This window comes from Lygodium microphyllum, chromosome 13, assembly GCF_053477565.2.
Source record: "Lygodium microphyllum isolate KBCC chromosome 13, Lygodium_microphyllum_v1.1.10, whole genome shotgun sequence".
Lineage (NCBI taxonomy): Eukaryota > Viridiplantae > Streptophyta > Polypodiopsida > Schizaeales > Lygodiaceae > Lygodium > Lygodium microphyllum.
In genome coordinates, this window is record NC_141147.1 from 30,421,790 (window position 1) to 30,443,760 (window position 21,971).

At 39.7% G+C, this 21,971-nt stretch overlaps 1 protein-coding gene across 4 annotated transcripts; it reads left to right on the plus strand.

Moving 5' to 3' along the window:
- The first annotated feature begins 861 nt into the window (after positions 1-861).
- LOC148026466 (dynein regulatory complex protein 8-like) lies at positions 862-17,472 on the plus strand. 4 transcript variants are annotated; one of them, XM_087690899.1, is made up of 6 exons: positions 862-1,129; positions 15,937-16,139; positions 16,391-16,463; positions 16,556-16,696; positions 16,850-16,897; positions 17,072-17,204. In XM_087690899.1, the coding sequence occupies exons 2-6, from the start codon at positions 15,952-15,954 to the stop codon at positions 17,087-17,089; spliced, it is 468 nt and encodes a 155-aa protein (XP_087547025.1). In that variant the 5' UTR covers positions 862-1,129; positions 15,937-15,951; the 3' UTR covers positions 17,090-17,204. The 4 variants fall into 4 exon arrangements, with proteins under 4 accessions (XP_087547025.1, XP_087547024.1, XP_087547027.1 ...); XM_087690897.1 differs by having other exon boundaries at positions 867-1,129; positions 17,090-17,472; XM_087690898.1 differs by lacking the exon at positions 16,850-16,897 and having other exon boundaries at positions 865-1,129; positions 17,090-17,472.
- The last annotated feature ends 4,499 nt before the right edge of the window (positions 17,473-21,971 follow it).

Sequence of the window (21,971 nt, forward strand, 5' to 3'; positions counted from 1 at the left end):
AAAAGTTAGTGGTTTTGTGGACCATGGCTAGAAATGCAAGGAGCCATGCCCAATTAGTTGATTTTTCTTTTAAAAGAAATCTCACTAGCCTCCTTGTGGCAGATCTATGTGACCATGTCCATCATTACCTCCAAATTGGAAGCAACCTACAAGCATATGTATTGAGCCCTTGCAAATGTTTTTTGCTGTTGTTGCAACTTGCTATCATCTCCACCAATAGTCTCAACTTATGTAAAATGCCTCATTATCTTGGCATGACACTATAATTATGATACACACACACACATACATATGTACATACAAACATACACGCACGCACGCACGCACGCACGCACGCACACACACAAGATATAAAGAGGCACGAGCATTACAATATTTGAGGAGGTGAGCATTTTTGTGGCTACTAGGTAGAAGCCACACAAGTTAGTTGGATAGAATTACATACTTGGGCCTAGTATCAATGGTGAGACTCATTATTGCATGGGCTAAGCATGCACGTGCGTGTGTGCACACACACACACACACACACACACACACACAGAGTTTTGCATGTCGTCCTACTTGCCCTGCTTGGGCGAGAGATAACTTGATGGTAGAGAGAGAGAGAGAGAGAGAGAAAGAGCAAAACTCTGTCGTCCTACTTGCCCTCCTTGGGCGAGAGATAACTTGATGGTAGAGAGAGAGAGAGAGAGAGAGAGAGAGAGAGAGAGAGAGAGGCATCATGTATGAACATCACTACTCACCAAACTTGTCCTTCTCCACATGGGCTGAGGGACTTTCTCCTTGGTTCGGGAAAATTTTCAAATAATAAATACAGATATAGAATAGATATAGATAAGAATATACTTTTTGAGGATTTCCACAAAATTGTGGGGCAAATTTTTCCTATACCAATATTCATCACGGAAGGCACGTGTCATTCAACGTCATGTTCAACAGACTCTCACGACTTGATTTCCCGTCAGGAGAATGGTTGCTGAGGTGATCCAAGAAAGGTACGGCGAACCCTCACGTCTAGTCTCACAATTTCCTCAGAGACGAAGCCCTTCTCCCTTAATCCTGCATCCTTGAATCGTCGCGCCGTGTTCTGACTCGGCGCAGTCTTGATCAACACGACGTGTATGGCCAGGTACATTTCCTTCATCCGTGTTGTTTTACTTTCTATGATTGATGCCTGTTTCTCCATGGTACGAATTTTATGCATTCAACGAAGTGGTGATACCATGCGTACTCTTGATTAATCGTGCACCGTAATGCCTTTAACTTGGATTGCACGTTTGGAATCGATTATCAAAGTTTATGGCAACCTTGATATACACAAGGGCTTGCACGTTAGCTTACATGCCATCTTCGTTGTAGTGTACAGTTATTATGATGCCAAGGGCCAATAGGGGAAAGGTTGCCGATCTGGCATCGGCATAAACGCCTTCTTTACTTAGCTTCAAGATACAGTGCCACACAAGCCTCTTAAGTAGGATGTTTGTTCGAAATTCCATATTGTCTTTACAGTTCCAGTAGAGGGCAAAGGAACACGCTTGATCAAACGCATACAATGGATATGTAGATTTGTCAAGTTGTTCGTAAACTATGGCAATTCCTTGTTTACCAGAAATTCACATCCAACGACCATTCCCAATCCATGCAAGGCTACATCTGACTCTTGTGATTTGCACAACATTGTCCTATGCTAGTGGTATGAACCATGTTAACTCAACAGTTACAACAGCTCTCTCCTAGTTTTAACAACATTGCAGCAAAAGGCTCACATATGATCAGAAATTGTAGTTAAAAACCTTTGCAAGGGTAGTGCTTTTCACGCTAGCATAAGGTTATTGCTATTGAGAGCCAACTAGCATTAAATAGCCCTTGTTCACAACAGGCATTCGGCTCTTTTGGTAATCTAAGTCTAACGTTGGCAAGTGTGGTCACATCTATGTAATGTAGGAATTCTGATGTGTGGACTTGTCAATGTGTTGATGAGCTAGAGGCCCACCTTACTTCTTAATCATATGTCTACATTCATGCATCATCGCTGACCAAATGTTGAAGCCAATTTGTTTCACATTTTGTTTGAGCCAATACATTGTTGACATGGCAAACCTGCAATTACTTCGAAGAAAAGGAAGGATTTTTGGAATTGTGATGGTGTATGGATCAGGAATGTTAAAAGAGGATGGAAGAAGGAAGATCTGAGGAGTCCTTTATGGACTTAGAAGGAGAGGCTGAAAGGGATTTGGGGGGCTATCCCATCTTTCAAACTCAACTTGATGATGTGGAAAATTGTGGCCAACAAGCTGCCTATGAAGGATAAGGTCATATGTACATGTGTATCCCGAGTGTCCACTTTGTCCCTTTTGCATGAGGAAGTGAAAAAACAGCTAAACACCTTTTTTGGAAATGCAGGGAAAGTTGTAGATGTCAAAGTAAACTGCAGAAATGTATGCAACAGCAGGCATACATCACAATGTTAATGGGAAGCAGGATTTTCTCAAGATAGAGTGTGAAGGACCAATTGTTGAAGCTCTTGCCGATGTTAAGTGTCCTTGAAGTTGCTCCACATGTCATTGAAAAGAGGGGATAATGGAGGACAAGGACTCAGCCAAGGTGGCATCATATGTAGAAGGGATCTCCACATTGATGATCAATTGGCGATGGGCATTCCACATGTGCCACCCTATGAGACTCCCAATGAGCATCCACACCTCTAATTGTGATTCTAGGGGCTATATTACTTGATGATAGTTGGGTAAGGCATCCACATGACTACAAATATTGTTTTGGGCTGTCCAAGCATTGTTGCTGGCAGCATTGGCAGACCATGTCTTGCTGCATTCGCACCAACTAGCTAACCATTGCAAGATGCCTATGGGCCGCCATCCATAAGAAGGAGACATCTGAAAGGCTCTGTGATGGTTTGCTTTGCTCAATGCTGGCTATGGGTGGGGGTTGTAAAGAAATACTTGAACATAGAAAATAAACACAAATGTACGACAAAGCACAAAGTGATAACAATAGAACTCAGAGATAATGAAGACATAAGAATGAAGAATGAAATGTGCAATGTAGTATGTCACGGTGACATGAAATTTTGAGATGCTTTAATCTTATCTATAATGTTTGATTAAGTTATTAATTAAATGTACAAGGTTGTTTAGCACATGATGCACATGGCAGTTATTTCATGGTGATAGGCCAAGGACCTTGAGGGTGTGATAGGTGTTAAAGGCAAAAATTGTGAAAAGTTATGCCAGTTGGGATTTGGGCGTTAGTTGGTGTTAGTTTTGACCCTAAGACAGTTGTCTGGCCAATAGGTGTCAGTTAATGACACTAAGGACTAGCATTAATCGATAACTTAATGCCAGTCAAAGGGTCAATAGAGGTTGGGGACCACTCTAGGTTACAAATGGCCCAGCCAATTTAATTATGGATAGGCACATTTGATTTTTGGCAGGGTCAAAAGGGTTGAAATTAATTTTTATGATTATTTAATTCTCAAAATTAATTAAATGGTTGGATAATGCTGAAAAATGGATTTAGAAGTCTGCCACTTGGTAAAAATGCCTATGCAAACTGAGAAAACGTTTTTGGGGCTCGGTCTCAGTCATTCAGTTAATTTTCAGTTTGGAAGAGAGAGAGAGAGAGAGAGAGAGAGAGAGAGAGAGAGAGAGAGAGGTGGGTGCTGGTCCATTTTCTGGTCAGAGAACAACAATTTACTGCAGAAGACAACCATCTGGGGGCTTTAGTAGGCAAGGGACAGCAGGGAGACACCTTCCAGGGGTTGGCAACAACATCATTGATCAGATGGGAACATTTTGAGAGTGTTTGGTAATAGGTGACTGCATTAAGTGCAAGCTAGAGTAGGCAACAAGTAGACTTTAGGGTTTTCTCGCGAAGAAAATAAGATTTCTCTCTCATCTTGGCTTTTTCTTACCTTCTCTAACCCATTCTCAGGATATCTAAGCATTTCTTAGCCATTTTGAGTAAATCTCGGCTAAATTTGGTGGATAGCGAAGGGATCTCTGTTACAAACCCTAAATTTTTGCAGAAATTAGGGTTTAGCAGCTACCTTGGGGATCCTTGCCAATAGGATAAGGCATTGTTTACTGAAATCAACACTTGCAATTTGTCGTATTGTAATGGATTTTAGATGCCTAGCCATCCATTGTAAATTTGGGGTAGCATTTGGCCAATTGGGGTCCAGTTAGAGGAGGTCTTGGGTGAAAATCAGGGACAAATTGCCCAATTTATTTGCTGATTGTTAGATCAATAAGGGGCTTTTGGATCAACCAAGGATATCATGGAATCTCGGCTTGTAATATATCCATTGGCAATTGAAGCTAAATAAATACTGAAAGGGGCGTAAGTTTTGGCGCCAACAAGGTGTTTACTATCGAAGATTATTAAGATAAATTGTGCATTTTGATTTATGTTTATTTGTTGATTGTTGTAATTAAGTGCTTGACGAGGAAATTACTACCCTTTCCAAGAAGGAAGCTAGTTTCATGGTTCCATTGTCGGGATATCACTCAATCCTTTGATTTAGTGGGCGTGAGGCACTTGATTGCAAGACAAAGCTTTGTGCTGGTGCTGATTAAGGTAAATTGTGCATTTTGATTTATGTTTATTTGTTGATTGTTGTAATTGAGAGAATTACCATGCTTTCCAAGAAGGAAGCTAGTTTCATGGTTCCATTGTCGGGATATCACTCAATCCTTTGATTTAGTGGCAGTGAGACACTTGATTGCAAGACAAAGCTTTGTGCTGGTGTTGATTTTTGCTCTTAGATGAGAAATTATAGCAATATGCCTTCATACAGTGAGATGGAATCAAGCAATGATGGTACCACTTAGTATGGACACTCACATAGAGAAGAAGAAAATTCAAAGCCTAATCTTGGATAAGGCTCTGATAATGGACAACAAGCTGAAAATGTTGCTAGGGTAAGATGTAGGGCCTTCAAGGTATAATGAGGCTGATGACTAACAAAGTGAAGAGAAATTGATAACCAATTCAAGAATTGGATGAGGACAGGAACAAATCCCTTTGCTAAATAGGCCAAAGATTCTTAGTTCATTCAATTTTTGAAAGCTTCGAAGAAGGATAGCACAAACAAGAAGAAGAAGTCATCTTCTACATCTTCAGGACAGCAAGGTGCACTAAAGGTATTGTCAAAGCCTTCACTGCTCCTAAATATGCTAATGAAGCAAAACAATTGGTACCTATGGGGCAAGGAATGCAAATGCAAGGCCATCATGGAAGTGTCAATCTAGTGGATTTTAGATAGTCGGACATGCATGCTATTATGGGGCAACAAGGATACTTTGGTGGTAGCATGATTTTTCATGCTATGGTTGGATAGTGTAATATTTCCGCCATAACACTTCATATCAAGAAACAAATTTGGGCTTGAAATGTTTTAAAAATTACTCATTGATTTATTATATAAGTGATCGCATGTAATATCGAGTCTCACATTAAATCAATTCTGCAATTTGACATGAGAAGACACCTCAATGTTCCCAGTCAACAAGAAGCAACAATGCCTCATAAATAATATTACGACGGCTTGATTATAATATTTTCCACATTTATTTGATTTAGCATTCTCGATTTCATTTAATGCATCAAAGATTGCATTGATTTCGCAACGGCAAGACAAATTGCAAAATCCTTAATCGGTAGACAAAGAACGCGCAAGAACGAGCATGATATTGAGTAAGTTAAGTATCAAAGAGTATGACATGAGTTTATAAACTAGATAAGACATGAGGTAACTTGGCCAAAAACCATTAGATGAAGTCGTTTTGAAGAAAAAAAACGTTTTTGAAAAAATAGGTAAAAAATCATGACATTTTTGATGCTTGGAGGGAGAGAAAGCATCGTTAAATCATCCCCATGCCACCATCCAATAGGTAGATAATCAAAAAGCATTTTTTATAAAGCTTACTTAGCTCTTGATAAGTAGCCAAAAGAATGAGTCGACTGCATGCTTTCCCTCGTGGCTATAAATACACCCCCTCTCCTTCACAAAGAAAGCAAGAAGGAAGACCTCCTGATGATGGAAAAATTTCTCTACATCTCTTTTTCATTCTAGCTTGAGCCTTGAAAGAGGAAAATACCCATTTTTTACCTCATTTCCATTTTCTCTACCCCTTGTTATGCCTTCCTTCCATATAGTCATATTGCTAAGCAAAACACTGGTAAAATTTTTCTAGATGACCACCAACTCTCCTTGAACTACCACGTTAATTTCGCCTGACATCCATGGCTCCACGAGGTCGCAAAAATTCAAGAAGCCCATTTGAAGCAAGATAAGCAAGAAACGTGACCGGTGGAGAAAATGACGTGGTAGGAATTGACGAAACCCCCATTACTACAAACTTGATAGAGGTAACATCTCGTCGGTCTGGAAAAAATTAATGTTTTGTAAGCTTATCGCTATATTTGGCTTTAAATGATTATAAACGTATTTTAAAGAAAATGCATATGAATTGCTGCTTAGGAAAATAGCCTAAGTAATATAATAATTAACTATTCAGTGAAAATACTTTTTCACTTGGAAAAAGATTATATGCTTATCATTAAGAAAATATTGTAATTATGGTTTATTTCGTGATATTTATTGTTATTTCGTTAATCACACATGTGACTATAATAACTGAAAAAAGATAGATGGTGTTAGGAAAATGAATATTTTATAATTTTTCCTTGAAAGTGACTATCTCTATTTCATTTTGCTAATGATAAACAAATGCATATGGATTTTATAATTATTTATAGAAAATCATTTAGATAATATCATGAAATAATCAATCCATTAAATCAATAGAAAATTATATAGAAAAATATATATTAGACGCGCATAAATTAGGTGTGTAGTAATATAATTCGATGTTTGAAAGATGAAAAAAAAATACACTTATGATTATTACATTGCTTAGAATATAGTTTTCAGAAAAATAATCAGTATTACACTTAGAACATAACTAAATGAAAATTGATCTTTCTAGATAACGTTGAAAGTTCGACAAATGGTCGAACATCGTCGATTAAACCATAGAATATGTAGACTCTCACACATTCTAACTTACGTCCATCAATCAGATCATTCTCTTCACCCATCATTCTTCACTTTTTAGCTTCTCTGCTGTTGTTCACACCCCGACTAGGAGGACAATACAATTCGTGGAGTATTTTTCCTTGTTGTTTGCTGCCAAGCGCCCTATCTCTTCATTTATGGGCTGTGTTTTGAAGTAGATTAGGTAGCCTAGCTGTCCACATCCTTCATGCTGGCTGGCAATAGATTTCCCCCTGCTGGCGATGAGATTTTGTGCAGATTTAACCCACGTTTTTGCAGCTATTCCCTTCTTCGGCAATAGATGTGGCTTCTAGCTTCTTACCGACCTGCGTTTTGCAGCTAGTGATCATCCAGAGGATGCGTTTTCAGCCTACTGCAGGCCACCCTGCTGTGCTACATCATCCAGAGTCAGTGGTTGCTGATTTTCTTCTTCCTCCACTCTAACAGCACATGAGGTCTATGTTCCACTTCCTCTATAACTGTCCTTCACCATTCAACATTTACTTCTATACTCTACTTCTCGGAGGACCGTGTTTTGCTCCCTTCATTGTGCAAATTCCCTATAGGTGCTTCCACTTGATCAACCAAGACAATATAGTCATCTGAGAGCTTTGTTGCATTGTATCTGCACGATTTATTCAACATAATCTAGTGCTAATTATTCTTCACTCTTCTTTTGAGTTTTCTTCTCAGTGTTTGGCGTACACTTTGTGTTTCTCCTTATAAACCCTAGACTCTCTAATATGTATGGTATGAGTGCATATTGTCCCGTCACTTTTCTTGACATGGTATCAGAGCAGAGGCGCTTAGAGAGCTAAAGATCCTCTTGATCAATAAAGATGAAGGTTCCAGGATTGGCAACACTCTTGGATTCCCTCCTATTTTTGCTATGCCATCGGGAGGACACCATTAACTTCTCCCTCCTATCCTCCCTTTATAGGTCTGATACATTGGTACTATGGCTTTGGACCATTCAGTGCTCCTCTTGCAGCAAGAACGGTTGTACAACCAATGATTGTCATCATCGAACTTTGCTTCCTACCCCATTGGAGTATTGTGTATCTTTCCCCTAGCATGCCTTGTGCCACCTCACCCTTTTGGACCATTGAGATCATTCTACATTGGCTATCAGATTTTTATGTATAAGGCGATAAGGTGCACATGATGCACACTAAGTCCTTGCAAGCAAAAGGAGGCTCTAAGACCCCACGAGATGTTAAGCCCTCATAGAGACCATTGCAATGTGCTACGGAGGTTTCCTCCATCCTTTTTTGGGTCCAGTGGCTTGTTAGAAGTGGATGCAGCAATGGAAGCATAAATAAGTGCTGAAATAAACAACTGAAGATAGGACAGAAGATAAAAAAGAGTGAACATTGCAAAGAAGAGAACTTGGAAATGTGCTCAGGAAATGTCTAGCAATAGTATACAAGACCATCTTGTCAAAAATGCCTCTAAACATATGTGACCATGGATTCTCTGCCTTTGGCCAAAACTGCTAAAGCATCCCCTCATGTGAGCACAAATCCAGGAGCCAAGCCCGCTCTTTGTCAAATAACCAGCTCATCATGAACCTAGATATCAATCTTAGCTCCAGGGTTTGAACTTGCCAGACTTCGATCGATGCATTAGGGATGTCCCACTCTTGAATTTGTACGCTTGTATACCTATATAGATGAGGCTCGGCTGCCCCATCTCACCATCCTCTCACACTCCCTCTCTAGCATCAGAGAGTCATGAGGGATGATTGCATTACCTAGACTAGAAAGTAGTAGAGGAAGGGGCAATCAAGCCCTTCCCTCAGCTTGAAGAAGTGCATCTTTTCTTTGCCTTGGACTTCTCCTTGGCCAAAGGATCTGAGTTGGAGTTTGAGGAAAAGGAGGACTCATCAGAAGAGTCTGTTTCTTGCTTTTTTATCTTCTCCTTTTTTCGTGAGGTTGCTAACTCCTTGCAGTCTTTCCACAAGTGTCACTTCTTACCACAATGAAAACATTGGGCCTTTGACTTCTTCTTGTCGCCCCTCTTTGAAGCGGTAAAGGACTTGGTGGAACCTCCATAATAAGATAGAAGCCTCCCTTGTAAATGCAAAGATGCCTCATACTCAAGCAACATCAAGGACATGTGTGAAGCTCACATGTGTAGATGATGTTCGTGCCTTCAAAGCATTTGCAACTCCATCAAACTTTGGGGGGGAGCTTGTAGAGTAGTGTTTCCATGAGATGTGCCTTTGAAAGGGCAGGTTGCATGTGTCAAAGCTATTCCTATACCTGTGCAATACAGAGCAAGAATGACTAAATGATGTCCTTTTGCTTAAACTTCATTTGCTAAAGATGGCCATAAAGGGTCACTGCACGTATAGTGGAAGGTGCCCCCTACAATATCTGAAGCTTCAACCATACTTCGAGAGATGTCTTGGAGAAGGTAAATTGCCCATCTTTTTTGACTTCCGAGGGGGATCCCATTCCTCTAGCTTCAAAGAGGGTCCCTACACCTTGTCAAAAAACCCTTTAGCTTCTTGGGGTGCTTGACCTCGCAATGCCATCTCACCTATTGATACCCAAGATTTATAGGTTCTACCTAGCCTAGTTTAGGGCCTTGGATGATTCGGCCTTGACTTGCTAGCTAGGCCTTCGTATGTCTTCCAGCATGGAGACAAGCAACTTGTGGCTTTTCTCCCGAGCTTGAGTTTCATGCCCTCTTGTCTGTTCTTCACTCCACGTGTCCTTTCAAGTGGAACACTTGGATTATAGGGTGGATTCTCTCTCCCTCTCTCTAAGCACATTTTTGGGCTCGAGAGGAGGTGTTGAGAAATCCATTCATCAAGTTCTTTTCTTCCTTAATTCCTATTGGTTTCACACTTAAACCCGAAAAAGGGCTGGGTGCACACATTTTGGGGCGCCACCCGAGATTGCTAAGTGCCTATAAATATGGCATAGGCTCTCACACATTTTAACTTACACCCATCAGATCACTCTCTTCATCCATCATTCTTCTCTTCAGTCAGCCTCTCCATTACTGTTCACACCCTGACTCTGAGGACATTACAATTCGTGGAGTATTCTTCCTTGCTGTCTGCTGTCAGGACTTCGTCTCTTCATTTGCAAGCTGCATCTTGGAGCAGATCAGGTCACCCAGCTGTCCAGATCCTTTAGGCTGGCTGGTGACAGATTTCCCCTTGTTGGCGATCAAATTCTGTGCAGGTTTGACGTCCATTTTTACAGCTGGTCCCTTCTCTAGTGACACATATGCCTTCTGACCAAGGACTGACCTGCGTTTTGCAGCTGGTAATCATCCAGAGCTTGTGTTTTCAGTGTCCTACAAGCCATCTTGCTGTTCTACACCATCTGGGGCCAATGGTTGCCCATTTTCTTCTTCCTCCACTTTGGTGGCATTTGAGGACTGTGTTTTGCTCCCTCTATAGCTGACCTTCACCATTTAGCATTTACCTATATACTTTATTGCCAAGAGGTTTGCATTTCATTCCCTTCATTGTGGAGATTCCCTATAGGTGTTGTTGCCTGATCAACCAGGACAGTGCTGTCATCTCAAAGCTTTGCTCCGTTGTATCAACACCATTTATTTAGCATGATTCATTTGTTCATCATTCTTCACTCTTCTTCTAATTTTTCTTCTCTTAGCATTTGCTGTACACTTTGTGTTTCTCCGTGCAAACCCTACTATTTCTTTGACATGGTATGAGTGCATATTGTCTTGTCGCTTTGCTTGGCAATCATGAGATGAAGTTGTTGGGAATAAAGGCTCACCGTGCCTTTTTACTGAGTTCGGGTGTGTGGGTGTGAATGCACCCTTCACTTGTTGTACTTTATATATATTCAAAATCTAAAAGCGGCACACTAGTCTTTGTACCGAACATCAAGTGTTGTGCTCACTCTCTCACTCTACTGTTCTCAACTCTTTGCACCTTCACTTTTAGCTCCAAAATTCTTACATCAAACTAGTATCAGAACACAAGTTGTGCACACCTCATGAAGCTAGTGATGGGCGTCAGGCTGCGTGACAGGCGAGCAAGAGGTGTGGGCGAGTAGGAGCTTTAGGTGCTAGACATGGAACGGCGGGCAGGTGTTGCAGGAGCTGCAGACGGGCTTGATGGGCAGCAATCGGCAAGTGGCAAGCTTCAGGAGACATGTTGCAGGCGGCTAGGCCCAGGCGACACGCAACCAGGTTCAGTGGGAGACAAGGCGATATGCTACCAGACGTGACCGGCAAACGACGAGACAGGCCACCGGCGGTTGCTGGGCAGTAGACGTGGAAGGGTAGTCAACGCTTTTTTAAAAAAATTTGATTTTTTTTTTCCCCCCCCTCTCTCTTCCTTATTAGACGTTCGCACGTACAAGCACAGAATATAAATCTGTGCTCATTTGCACTTGGAAAATTGGGGCTTTTCTTGAATTTGGGGACTTTTATGTAAAAGTGGTCAATTTGGCTTAGAAATTGCAAAATTGATGCACATTTACTCGTGAAATTATGGGGCTTTTTCACATTTTAGTAAATTCTTTTCCTTTTTCAGTGAAATCTGTACACACCGGATCTGAGAAATTTGGGGCTTTTGTAGAATTTCATCAAATTGTGCAAGAATTGCCTGGTATATGTACTTGGGTACTTGAATTGATGCAATCTGAACGGATTATCCTCTAAAAATTTGGGGCTTTTGATCCAAATTGTCAAATTTTGCTCGGAAATGCCTTTGGAGCTGAAATTGCAATGAAAATTTGGGGATTTCGCATGTAACTGGTAGCTTGGTCTCTAAATGTGTTAGAAATTGCTTGAGGAGTGCAGTAAACAACATATTTAAAATCTGAAAATCTATTTGCAAATCTGAAATTTCTGCAATCTTGGGATTTTCATTGCTGTTTGGTACTCTTGTGTAATGGGGTCACTTGTGTCACATTTGGACTTGGCTTTGGTGACTGGTTAGTCGATTCAGGACTGCAAATTATGGCTGGAAACAATGGCAATAGTAATATTTTACACATTAAGAAGCTTGAGGGTGCACATAATTTTGCAATTTGGCAAGAACAATGCTATAATGTCTTGGTGTAGAAGAAACATGTAAAGCCCATCAAAACAAAGGGAATCAAACCAGTTGACACGGAACAAGATAAGTGGGATGATTTGGACAAGCTTGCTCGCTCTACCATTAAGCTGTTAGTGTCAGACAACTTGCTCTTCAACATTGAGAAGCTGAATTCAGCATATGCAATGTGGCAAAGGCTTGAAGAATTGTATCCTTAGGAAAGTGCAGCCAACAAGGTTTATAGGCTGAAAAAACTGATGGATTTTTGCATGAAAGAGGGTACAACCATGTTTGTACATTTGAATGAGTTTAACTCAATTTTCAGTCAGCTGATTGCTTTGGATTTCCATATTGATGAAGAGTTCAAAGCTACTTTCTTGCTATGCACTTTGCTTGAAAGTTGAGATACTTTCAGGACAGCTTTGAGTAATTCGAACATCTTTGGGTTATTTACCATCTTTGAGGTACATTGATTTTGAACAGTGTGATCATTGTATTAATAGTAAACATGCTTAATGTCACACAAAAAAAAATCTTTCTCTAAAGTCTTCACCCTTAGAGTTAGTACATTCAGATGTATGTCAAATGTCAGGATTATCTTTAGGGGGGAAGGAGCATTTCATTACCTTTGTTGATGATGCCACATGCAAAGTATGGGCTTACTTGATCCATCGCAAAGACGAGGCCTTGGATAAATTAAAAAAATTCATGGCACTTGTTGAAAATCAGACCAACAAGACGTTAAAATGCATTCACTTTAACAATGGCGGGGAATATGTGTCCAAAGCCTTTCAAGACTTTTATGACAGCAAATAAATTAAAAGGAAGCTTATTGCTTCTCATAATCCATCCCAAAATGGTGTTGCAGAGCGTATGAATAGGACCATTCAAGACAAGGTCCGTACAATGCTATCACATGTTGCTTTACCCTTTGGTTTTTGGGCAGAGGCTATCATGACAGCCGTACACTTGATTGATCGGTCACTAGATAGGTCTTTTGGGGGGGTGGGGGGGAGTCCCTCAAGAAGCGTGGTCAGGCAAGCCACTTTCATATGCACACTTGAACGTGTTTGGTTGCAAGGCATTTGTGCATATATGTAAGGAAGAATGCAGCAAATTTGAGACAAAGTCTTGTAAATGTATTTTCCTAGGATATGGTGATGAAGGTGAGATGGGGTATAGATTATGGGATCCCGAGAAAAAAAAAGTAGTACGCAGCAATGATGTCATCTTCTGGGAATATCTCATGCACAAACAACCCAAAAGAACAAAGGAGGTCAAAAGGGTTGTAATCTGGGAGGATGTACCAATAGGATAGCAAAGAATGCCCGTTAGACACCAGCAAATACCTAATGTAAATGTCCCTGAAAATGTAGGGAATGATGCTGAAAATGATAAACGGGATTCTTGCCCATGATGTCCCACAAATTCAACAAGAACATATGCACTTGGAACAGCCTGAATCAACTATATAGCATGCTAAACCTGCAGAACAACAAGTTGTTAATGTAGATTTGTAGGCTGAACAGCCAACAAATTTTGACCATTGGGTCCATAGGTCGACCAGAGTGCAAAAACAACTAAATTGATTTATTCTTGGAGTAAACTATGTGGCTGATTATATCATGTTAACAGATTGCAGTGAACCATCAAGCTTCCAGGAAGCAATGGACAAACAAGATAGTAAGAAATGGCAAAAAGCAATGCTATCAGAAATGGAATCTCTCATGAAGAATGGCACTTGGGATTTGGTACATTTACCAAAAGGACAAAAAGTGCTTGCAAATGGGTTTATAAAATGAAAGTCACTTCTGGTTCTTTGCCCAAGAATAAGGCACGCTTGGTTGCTAAAGGATACAAGTAAGAACATGGAATTGATTTTGATGAAATCTTTTCTCCTGTAGTCAAAATGACTACTTTACGAACCATCTTGGGCTTGGTTGCATGTGAGGACATGGAACTCATATAGATGGATGTAAAAACTGCCTTCTTACATGGTGATCTGTATGAGGAAATCTATATGCAACAACCTGACGGTTTTGTTGCAAAGGGAAAAGAGCACATGGTATGTAAACTCAACGAAAGTCTGTATGGGCTGAAGTAGGCACCACAAGAATGGTATCACAAATTTGATACATTCATGCAATCTCAGGGATTTCATCGTTCTCAAGTTGATCATTGCTTATATACCAAGAAGGTAGCAGATAACAGCCTTATTCTTCTGAATTTGTATGTGGATGATATGCTAATTGCAGGTAAGAATGTTCATGCCTTGGACTCCTTGAAGCAGAGTCTACACAATAGCTTTGATATGAAAGATCTTGGTGAGGCAAATCACATTCTTGGTATGCGTATACTTAGAAAAATATCAAAGGGTCTTCTTTGTCTGTCACAGCAGGAGTATATTACAAAAATTCTGCAGCGTTTCAATATGGAGGGAGGGAAAGCTATTAGTGTACCATTGCCTCCATATGTGAAACTTAGTGCAAATGACAACCCTACATCAGATGATGGAAAGGTTGAAATGGCCAAGATAACCTAAGCTTCAGCTGTTGGTAGCTTGATGTATGCTATGGTTACTACATGTCCTGACATTGCATTTGCGGTGGAAGTGGTTAGCAGATATATGGTATATCCTGGCAAAAAGCATTGGGAAGTAGTGAAGGGTATCATGAGATACCTTAAGGACACAAAGGATTTGTGTATCTTCTTTGGTAAGCAGACATCATTTGCTGTTGGTTTTATGGATGTAGACTATGCTGGCCATCCTAACTGCAGGAAGTCTACTTCAGGATATGTGGTCATGTTCATAGGAGGAGCAGTCCCTTGGATATCTAGGCTGCAAAAGTGTGTTGCATTCTCTACTACAGAGGCAGAATATGTGACTGCCACAGAGGCATGCAAAGAGGCCTTATGGCTTTCACGTCTGGTGAGAGAGCTTGGGATTATAGAGGTTCCTATCCTCCACTATGATAGTCAGAGTGCTATCATACTAGCATGGAATCTTGTCTTTCATGCAAAGACAAAGCACAGACAGGTGAAGTATCACTTTATCAGGGATGTACTTGACAACAAAGGCATTGAGCTTGTCAAGGTACATACAGATAATATTCTTGCAGACCTTCTTATGAAGGGTTTTCCAGTCGAGGGGTTTGCTCATTGCGGCCAGATGATGGGGGTTGGATACTATATGTGTCTTTCAGCTTTGTACATACATAGACTTAGCTGATTCTTTCCTCTACCCTCAGGCACGTTAGCTTTAGGTTGGAGGTTGTTGGGAAAAAAGACTCACCGTGCCTTTTTACGGAGTTAGGGTGTGTGGATGTGAATGCACCCTTCACTTATTGTACTTTATATATATTCAAAACCTAAAAGTGGCACACTAGTCTTTATACTGAACATCAAGTATCGTTCTCACTCTCTCACTCTACTGCTCTCAACTCCCTGCACCTTCACTTTCAACCCCGAAATCCTTAAATCAGAAGTTTTTCTTAGCATTGGAGTCAAAGAAAAATAAAGTTCTTTGATCCTTTAACTCTGCCCTACGCTTTGCACAACTCTAACCCAATATACAGCCATACACATGTTGTTTTGGAGTGAGTTTTTGTACAGCCATATGTGTTTTTGCTTTGTGTTTGTATAGACATTGCCATGGTCTTTGCTATGGGGGATGGGTATCTCACATAGTGCTGATATGTAGTACATGTAACATTGGAAGTTCACCCATTGTACCAAAGGTTTTGTTTTATTTTGATTAGCTTGATAATATTGAAGAGTCAACTGAAAGTAATCATTCTCAATGTTATGTGATGAGGGTATTTTTTAGGTTTATCAAATTGACATGACAGAGGAGGAAGGAAAGACTAAAGGACAAGAAGTCACAAAGAAACGGGTTGACGGAGCAGATCAAGGAACAAGTAGTGAAATAATTTCATATGAATTGAGTGAAGAGCATGAACAAACCCTCAACAAGGTTTTCTCGTTACTGCAAAAGAAGGGCACCAAGAAAAAGAATGAAGTAGATGAAAGGTATAAACAGAGAACAAATAAGCTCGGGGGAAGGGCCTAAGTTTGCCCTCTTCTTTGCATTTGCATATCCTTTAAAGTTGAGGGGATGTAAGGCTAAGCTTATAAGAAACTAGGGGAGGAAAAATAAGTATTGCTAAAGCTTCTATAAGAATCTAGTACTATGTAGAGAATTAACCTAAAAATCATGGGTGCTAACCATCAACTATAGTTTACACATACTGCGTCTACAATCATTTGTTTACTTTTGGTAGGGATGTGCCTTTGTTGCTTCGAGCACTTGGCCTAAATCCTACTGACAGAATGATAGAGCAAATTATCTTGAAGGTTAGCATTTTAAGTGAAATAAGAGAACTGAAGCTATAGAAGCAAAGCTAACACGGGCAATCCTTCACCGCCTTTTACTTGCTAATTTGCAGGCTAAAAGTCGCCAATCGTCTAAAATAACACAAGGTTTCCTTGATTTTCCGTACTTTGAAGAGGCCTTTGCTGAGGCGTTTACATCACAGAAGGACGGATTCTCCCGACATACTGAAGCACAAATCCTTGCAGCGTTCCGTGTACGTTTCAAAGTTTTCAATCCCACATTTCGAACGTATATATATATATATATATTCTTGCGTATGATGGTTAGGAATATATTGGGTATCCCATTTCGTCCACATGCATGGATGATGTTATGTGGTTTGTTGTTTTCATTGCACTATATTTAGGCTATCACTCCCAACAATGAAGATTTTCTAGAGCCTCAAGTTTTAAAGGTAAGTCTACATGACATCGCTTACTTGCTTCATTGATGGCAGGGAAAAATTATAATTTATTGTACAACTTATTCTTGCCTATATAATAAGACTAGTTATAAGTTGTGCTCATTCAATGTTGTATATGACAAATGTGTGTAAGCATCCACCTATTGTTGTACATCATGCTTACAGGGCTTTACGTTATTGTAGAAATTGTTGATGGAAAAGGGAGCTAGTTTCTCTGATGATGAGGTTGATAGAATGATCAAAGCATTTAAAGATAAAGACACAGGATTGTTATGGCATGATGATATGGCAGAGCTCCTTGCAAAGGATGGACTTCCTCCACCATCTAAATCAAAATCATAAGAAATTATGTATAAAGGCTATAATTAAATTTTTATTTTGCATAAAATCAACATATGTAACTTTTATTTTGTATGAGCTTCCACAAGTTATGTCTTCAAGTGATATAATCTTGAAGTTCTTCGTTCAATGTTGGTGTGTGAAAACACTATTTTCTCGTAGACAATGAGAGGTGGTTTGGTCTCTTTTTACATGTAAATTGCACACTTAAGTTTGTTTCTTGATGATACCGATTGTTGATTGGTTTTCCTTAAAATTGTCCAAAAAGTCCTCAAGCTTGGGCTAATGATCTAGTCACTTTTTTAAAAAGGGTCTTTGCAAAATGCAAACTTTTGTTTGGTGCATGGTGAATAATATATATTCTTTAATTGATAATTACAATAACATGGGTAAAATGATTGGTTGTGTCTCTTACTTCATCAATTTGGAACCATTGTATGTTGAATCTCATGAATGCCTATTTTCACTATAGATGTGAATTGTTAAGTGGTCAGTTGATTTGACATGTGAATAATAAATAATCGAAAAACTCGACATGTGTTTTTATTGGAGGCATATCAACAAGCTATATTTTTTGGTGAATACTTGAAGGAGAAAGTCAAGGTAGGAGAACATGTAAAGGAAGTGGAGCAACAAAGTCTACATGAAAGTAGTTTTTTGAGCTTTATCACTACGACAAATTCTAGTAAGGATTTGGAGGCACTTCGGCAAGCTAAATTTCTTGGTGAATACTCAAAGAAGAAAGTTAAGGTAGGAGATTACGTAAAGGGGCAATTAAAGTGATTGTCCCCTTGTAATGTGACCTACCTATTCTATTATTGCATTGATGTTCGAGACTTATGTTAAAGTGGGGATGGATGTATAGATCGAAATATCATTGCTTGCTCACTGAAAAGGAGGTGGTGCATCTCCTCTCCCCCATCTCTTTATTGTGCAGGTGTGTTTCCCATTAATAAGCCTTTTTTTTTCAACTATGTAATCTTCTTTTTTGTTTGCTTGTTTTGTAGTTTTGCAGGGTGATAGAACAAATTTGAAGCTTCCCATTGTTGGTGGGAAAACATCTATTACCATAGCTCTTGAAATTGTTGCTTGTAGTGCATGGTTGAAGGAGCAAGAAGTTAGTTGTCATTATATTGGCCCTTTTACTCTATATGGTTGAAAGCCCAAAAGCTTTTGAGAATTAGGTTTTTGTTTTGGCCATGCGTATCATAATCTACTAAAGCATTTATATCATATTCAAACTATGCACTCCTAGGGGTTGTTCTCAAGGGGAGTTTTTTGAAAGGTTTTTCCAAAAAACTGAAAACCCCCAAGGTCATGTGGGGTGGGGGGGGGGGCTGCTTTTAGTTTTTTGGAAAAAAACCCCATTTCCATTGAGAAACCCCCCATAAGGGTTTCCTGTTTTTGTAAGACGGCTTTAAGGGACTTCAGGAAGAGAGTAGAAAGAACAAGAGATGAGTTAACTCAGTGTGGTTTGACCATGGCAAGAAGGAAGCGAGCTACTCACATGAGGGGCGGATATGGTTGACATGAAGATCAAAGTTCATAATATGGAGCAAGCTACCATCAAGGAACAATGCATGGCAGAAGTAGGGATGGGTAAGAAATGCCTTAGGGCATAGGTTACCTTATCAATGGGATAGAATCAAGCAAATATTTTCAAGCTATGTCTTGCGTGGAGTTTTCACTTACTTCATGAGAAGGTTGCTGAATGAAGAGGATTTCCATAGGTGGTTCACAGTGACTTACTAAGAAAGAGCCTACATGTAACAATTTGCTTTATTGATAAGGGCTTTTTAATGGCTATTCTCATTTCTCAAGAGGACATGGTTCTTTGATGTCCTCTCTTAACTTGATCTTGGTAATGTTGTGTTCTCCATCCTTTTCACCCAATGGAATATTATTGCATGAATGCCTTGTGTGGGTTTGTCTCCTTGACTTGCATGTTTGACTAGACAATGAGGTGGCGGTCATTGCTAGCACTTTGGGGAAGGTGTTGTATGTTCTAGTGATGGCTTCAACCCTCGGCGCTCTTAAACTTGAGAGGAAACCTTGTGTGTTGTGGGATAGATGCAAAGAAGTCCTAGAATACAAAGAGCTTCATGATCACAAGGGGTTTGAGATGGTGGTCCCAATTAGGTTTTGGAGCTTCCCAGACTCATGCTATTTGTGCAAACAATGCAGCCACTTTGCAAAAGATTGCACCAAGAAGATGGAAGAAATGGAGAACCAGGAAGCCCCAAATGCAAAGTTGGTGGTTCAGCTAGTTGAGATGAAGGTTTCGAAGTAGGCTAAAGAACCCGCCAAGCCCCCCACATTTGACAAGTTTGATGCGAGGAGGAAGGAGATGCAAGAGATGTTGACTAAGCAACAGAATAGGCTTGGCAAGCAATTGATCCCTTTGGCCAAGGATCCAAGGGAGAAGGGGAAGGAAAATATTAACCCCAGGATAGATACTTTTGTGCTCAAGAAAACTAAACTGCAAGGAAAGATCTCCCTCCAGAAAAAGTAAGCTTGTTAGCCTCATGTGGACCACAACTATTATATAACTATTGAAGGCCTTTGTTTGTCAATGCCAAATTATTTCTAGTACCCACACTCGGATTCCAGTTTGCCTTAGAGGTATAGGCCACTTGTAATCGCGACTCTACCTTCTTTGCTCATGTAATAGTCATATTAATGTTAGCAAGAGCAACACTACTCAACTACACCTCGATGTTAAAGTCTAGCCCATGCAAAAAGTATTGTAGCTGAGTAACAATAGGATTGAATGGGAATGTAAGTCTGTAACTTACGAAATACTTCCTTCACTTTCTTGGCATAGCCTTGAACATTCTCATGAGGTTCTTGACATGTTACATTAAAAACACGTACCCAATAACCGACTTCCCCTTTCAGGGGGGCAAACTCTCTTGAGAAGGCCGCAAAAGATAGATAAATCGTAGTTATGGTTCTAGCATCTAGGCTTTGATACCATATTGTAGCTCGTCCTTTTAGAGTCATATTAAAGATTTACTTTTGGATGCTCTTTAATATGACTCTAAAAGGACGAGCTATAGTATGGTATCACAGTCAAACATTGACTTTTGGAATTCATTAGTATGAAGATTTACATCTTCCTCGAAATCCTAAGGCTAATAAGTCAAGCGTTTTTGCTGGGATTGCAATGGGTTGTGCCATTATGATTGGGTTTGCTAAAGAAGTTTGAATCGATAGCACTACTACCCCACTCGAAGTGGGCTAACTAACTAGGAGAGGAAAAGTACTAGAACTTCCTCCTCCTCCTAATGGACTATGTGTGGGGTAGCTAGGGTTACTAAGACCCCTCCCTTGTAGAGATATCAGACCAGTTTGTTGTTGAGGAGAATATATCCTAATAATTTTGGCTTGCCATCCAACCTGTTTAGCTCTTTCTTGCTTTTGAAGTTGGGCTTGGCAGTCTTTCAGTTCTATCTCATTGCCTTTGGCATGCACTAATAAACACATCCCTATCGATGAAGATTCAAAGACCGCCACTTATTAGTGGCTCTCGGAAAATGCACTATTTTTCGCGACCTAAAACAGGCCCATCACTGGCTCTAAGGCTCTAGCCGGGGCTTCTATGCTCAACCAAACACCCACGGCCTCAGTTAGCAGGAGTGTTTAGAGACTACACATTGATCTAACCAAATAAGTGTTTCTATGGCTCGTAGTTGAATGGATAACCCTTCCCAAACTCCTCATAGGTAGCCCCTACATATATTGATGTTATACACCATGTAAAATAAACATAGGGAGCACCCCTTGGACTGATTGTCTCGGCCCCTCTATGGCTCTCCTACACCTCGAGGATTGGCCCTGAGATGTGCCACGCTCATACATAGAACACATTCGATACATGCTACACTCTTTTGTGAATCATTCCAGGAGATGTAATATATTACTCACTGAAGATTCCCCAAAGGAAACAAAACACTAGCCCTACAATTGAGGGTACCTCATCTCCTCAACGTAGGTCAATGTTTATGAAAACAATTGCCATGCATCCAGGATGATACCATGTATTGAATGCAATGCTATTGTGTACGATTTAGAGTACTCAAATATTTTTTTTCCATCAACAACTAGCATTGTGAAGGTGAAAAAACATTTCTTTTCATGCCTTTACTCTAAACATAATTTTTTGTGTTGCATAGGTCGAGCACCAAGCATGCTCTTGCTACTAGACCCTCTTAATTTTCGAAACCACCTATCCCATATGCTATGGATTAGAAAGAAAAAATCAAAATTCAACATATTATCAGCCTTAACACCCCCTTCTCCCTATTGCTTAAGGTTGTGCATTCGGTGCTAGGTTTAGAGATCATTTTAATGTATTTTCCTTTATAAAGAGCGAACAAATACCCACATTAACATAAGGATAGGGTTGAATCTCATATCTCAGCCTTATCATACATTCACAAGCACAAATATGATTTTTTTCTATTTTTAGACGTCAAAATTCTATTTTTTCTTATTTATTTTTTCTCTTTTTATTTATTGATAAATATTGATATTTTTGATTTACTGATTTGGATTGATTAGCTTTGCTAAGAATTATTTTTATATTACATTCCATTTCATAGGATCACCATATACACAACAAAACCCCAAAAAATCATGATTTTTCTTAAAATCGCAATATTGCGGGTTTTGTGTGTATATAAAGAAATTATTAGATGATTGATTTTTTCTACTTTTCTTAATA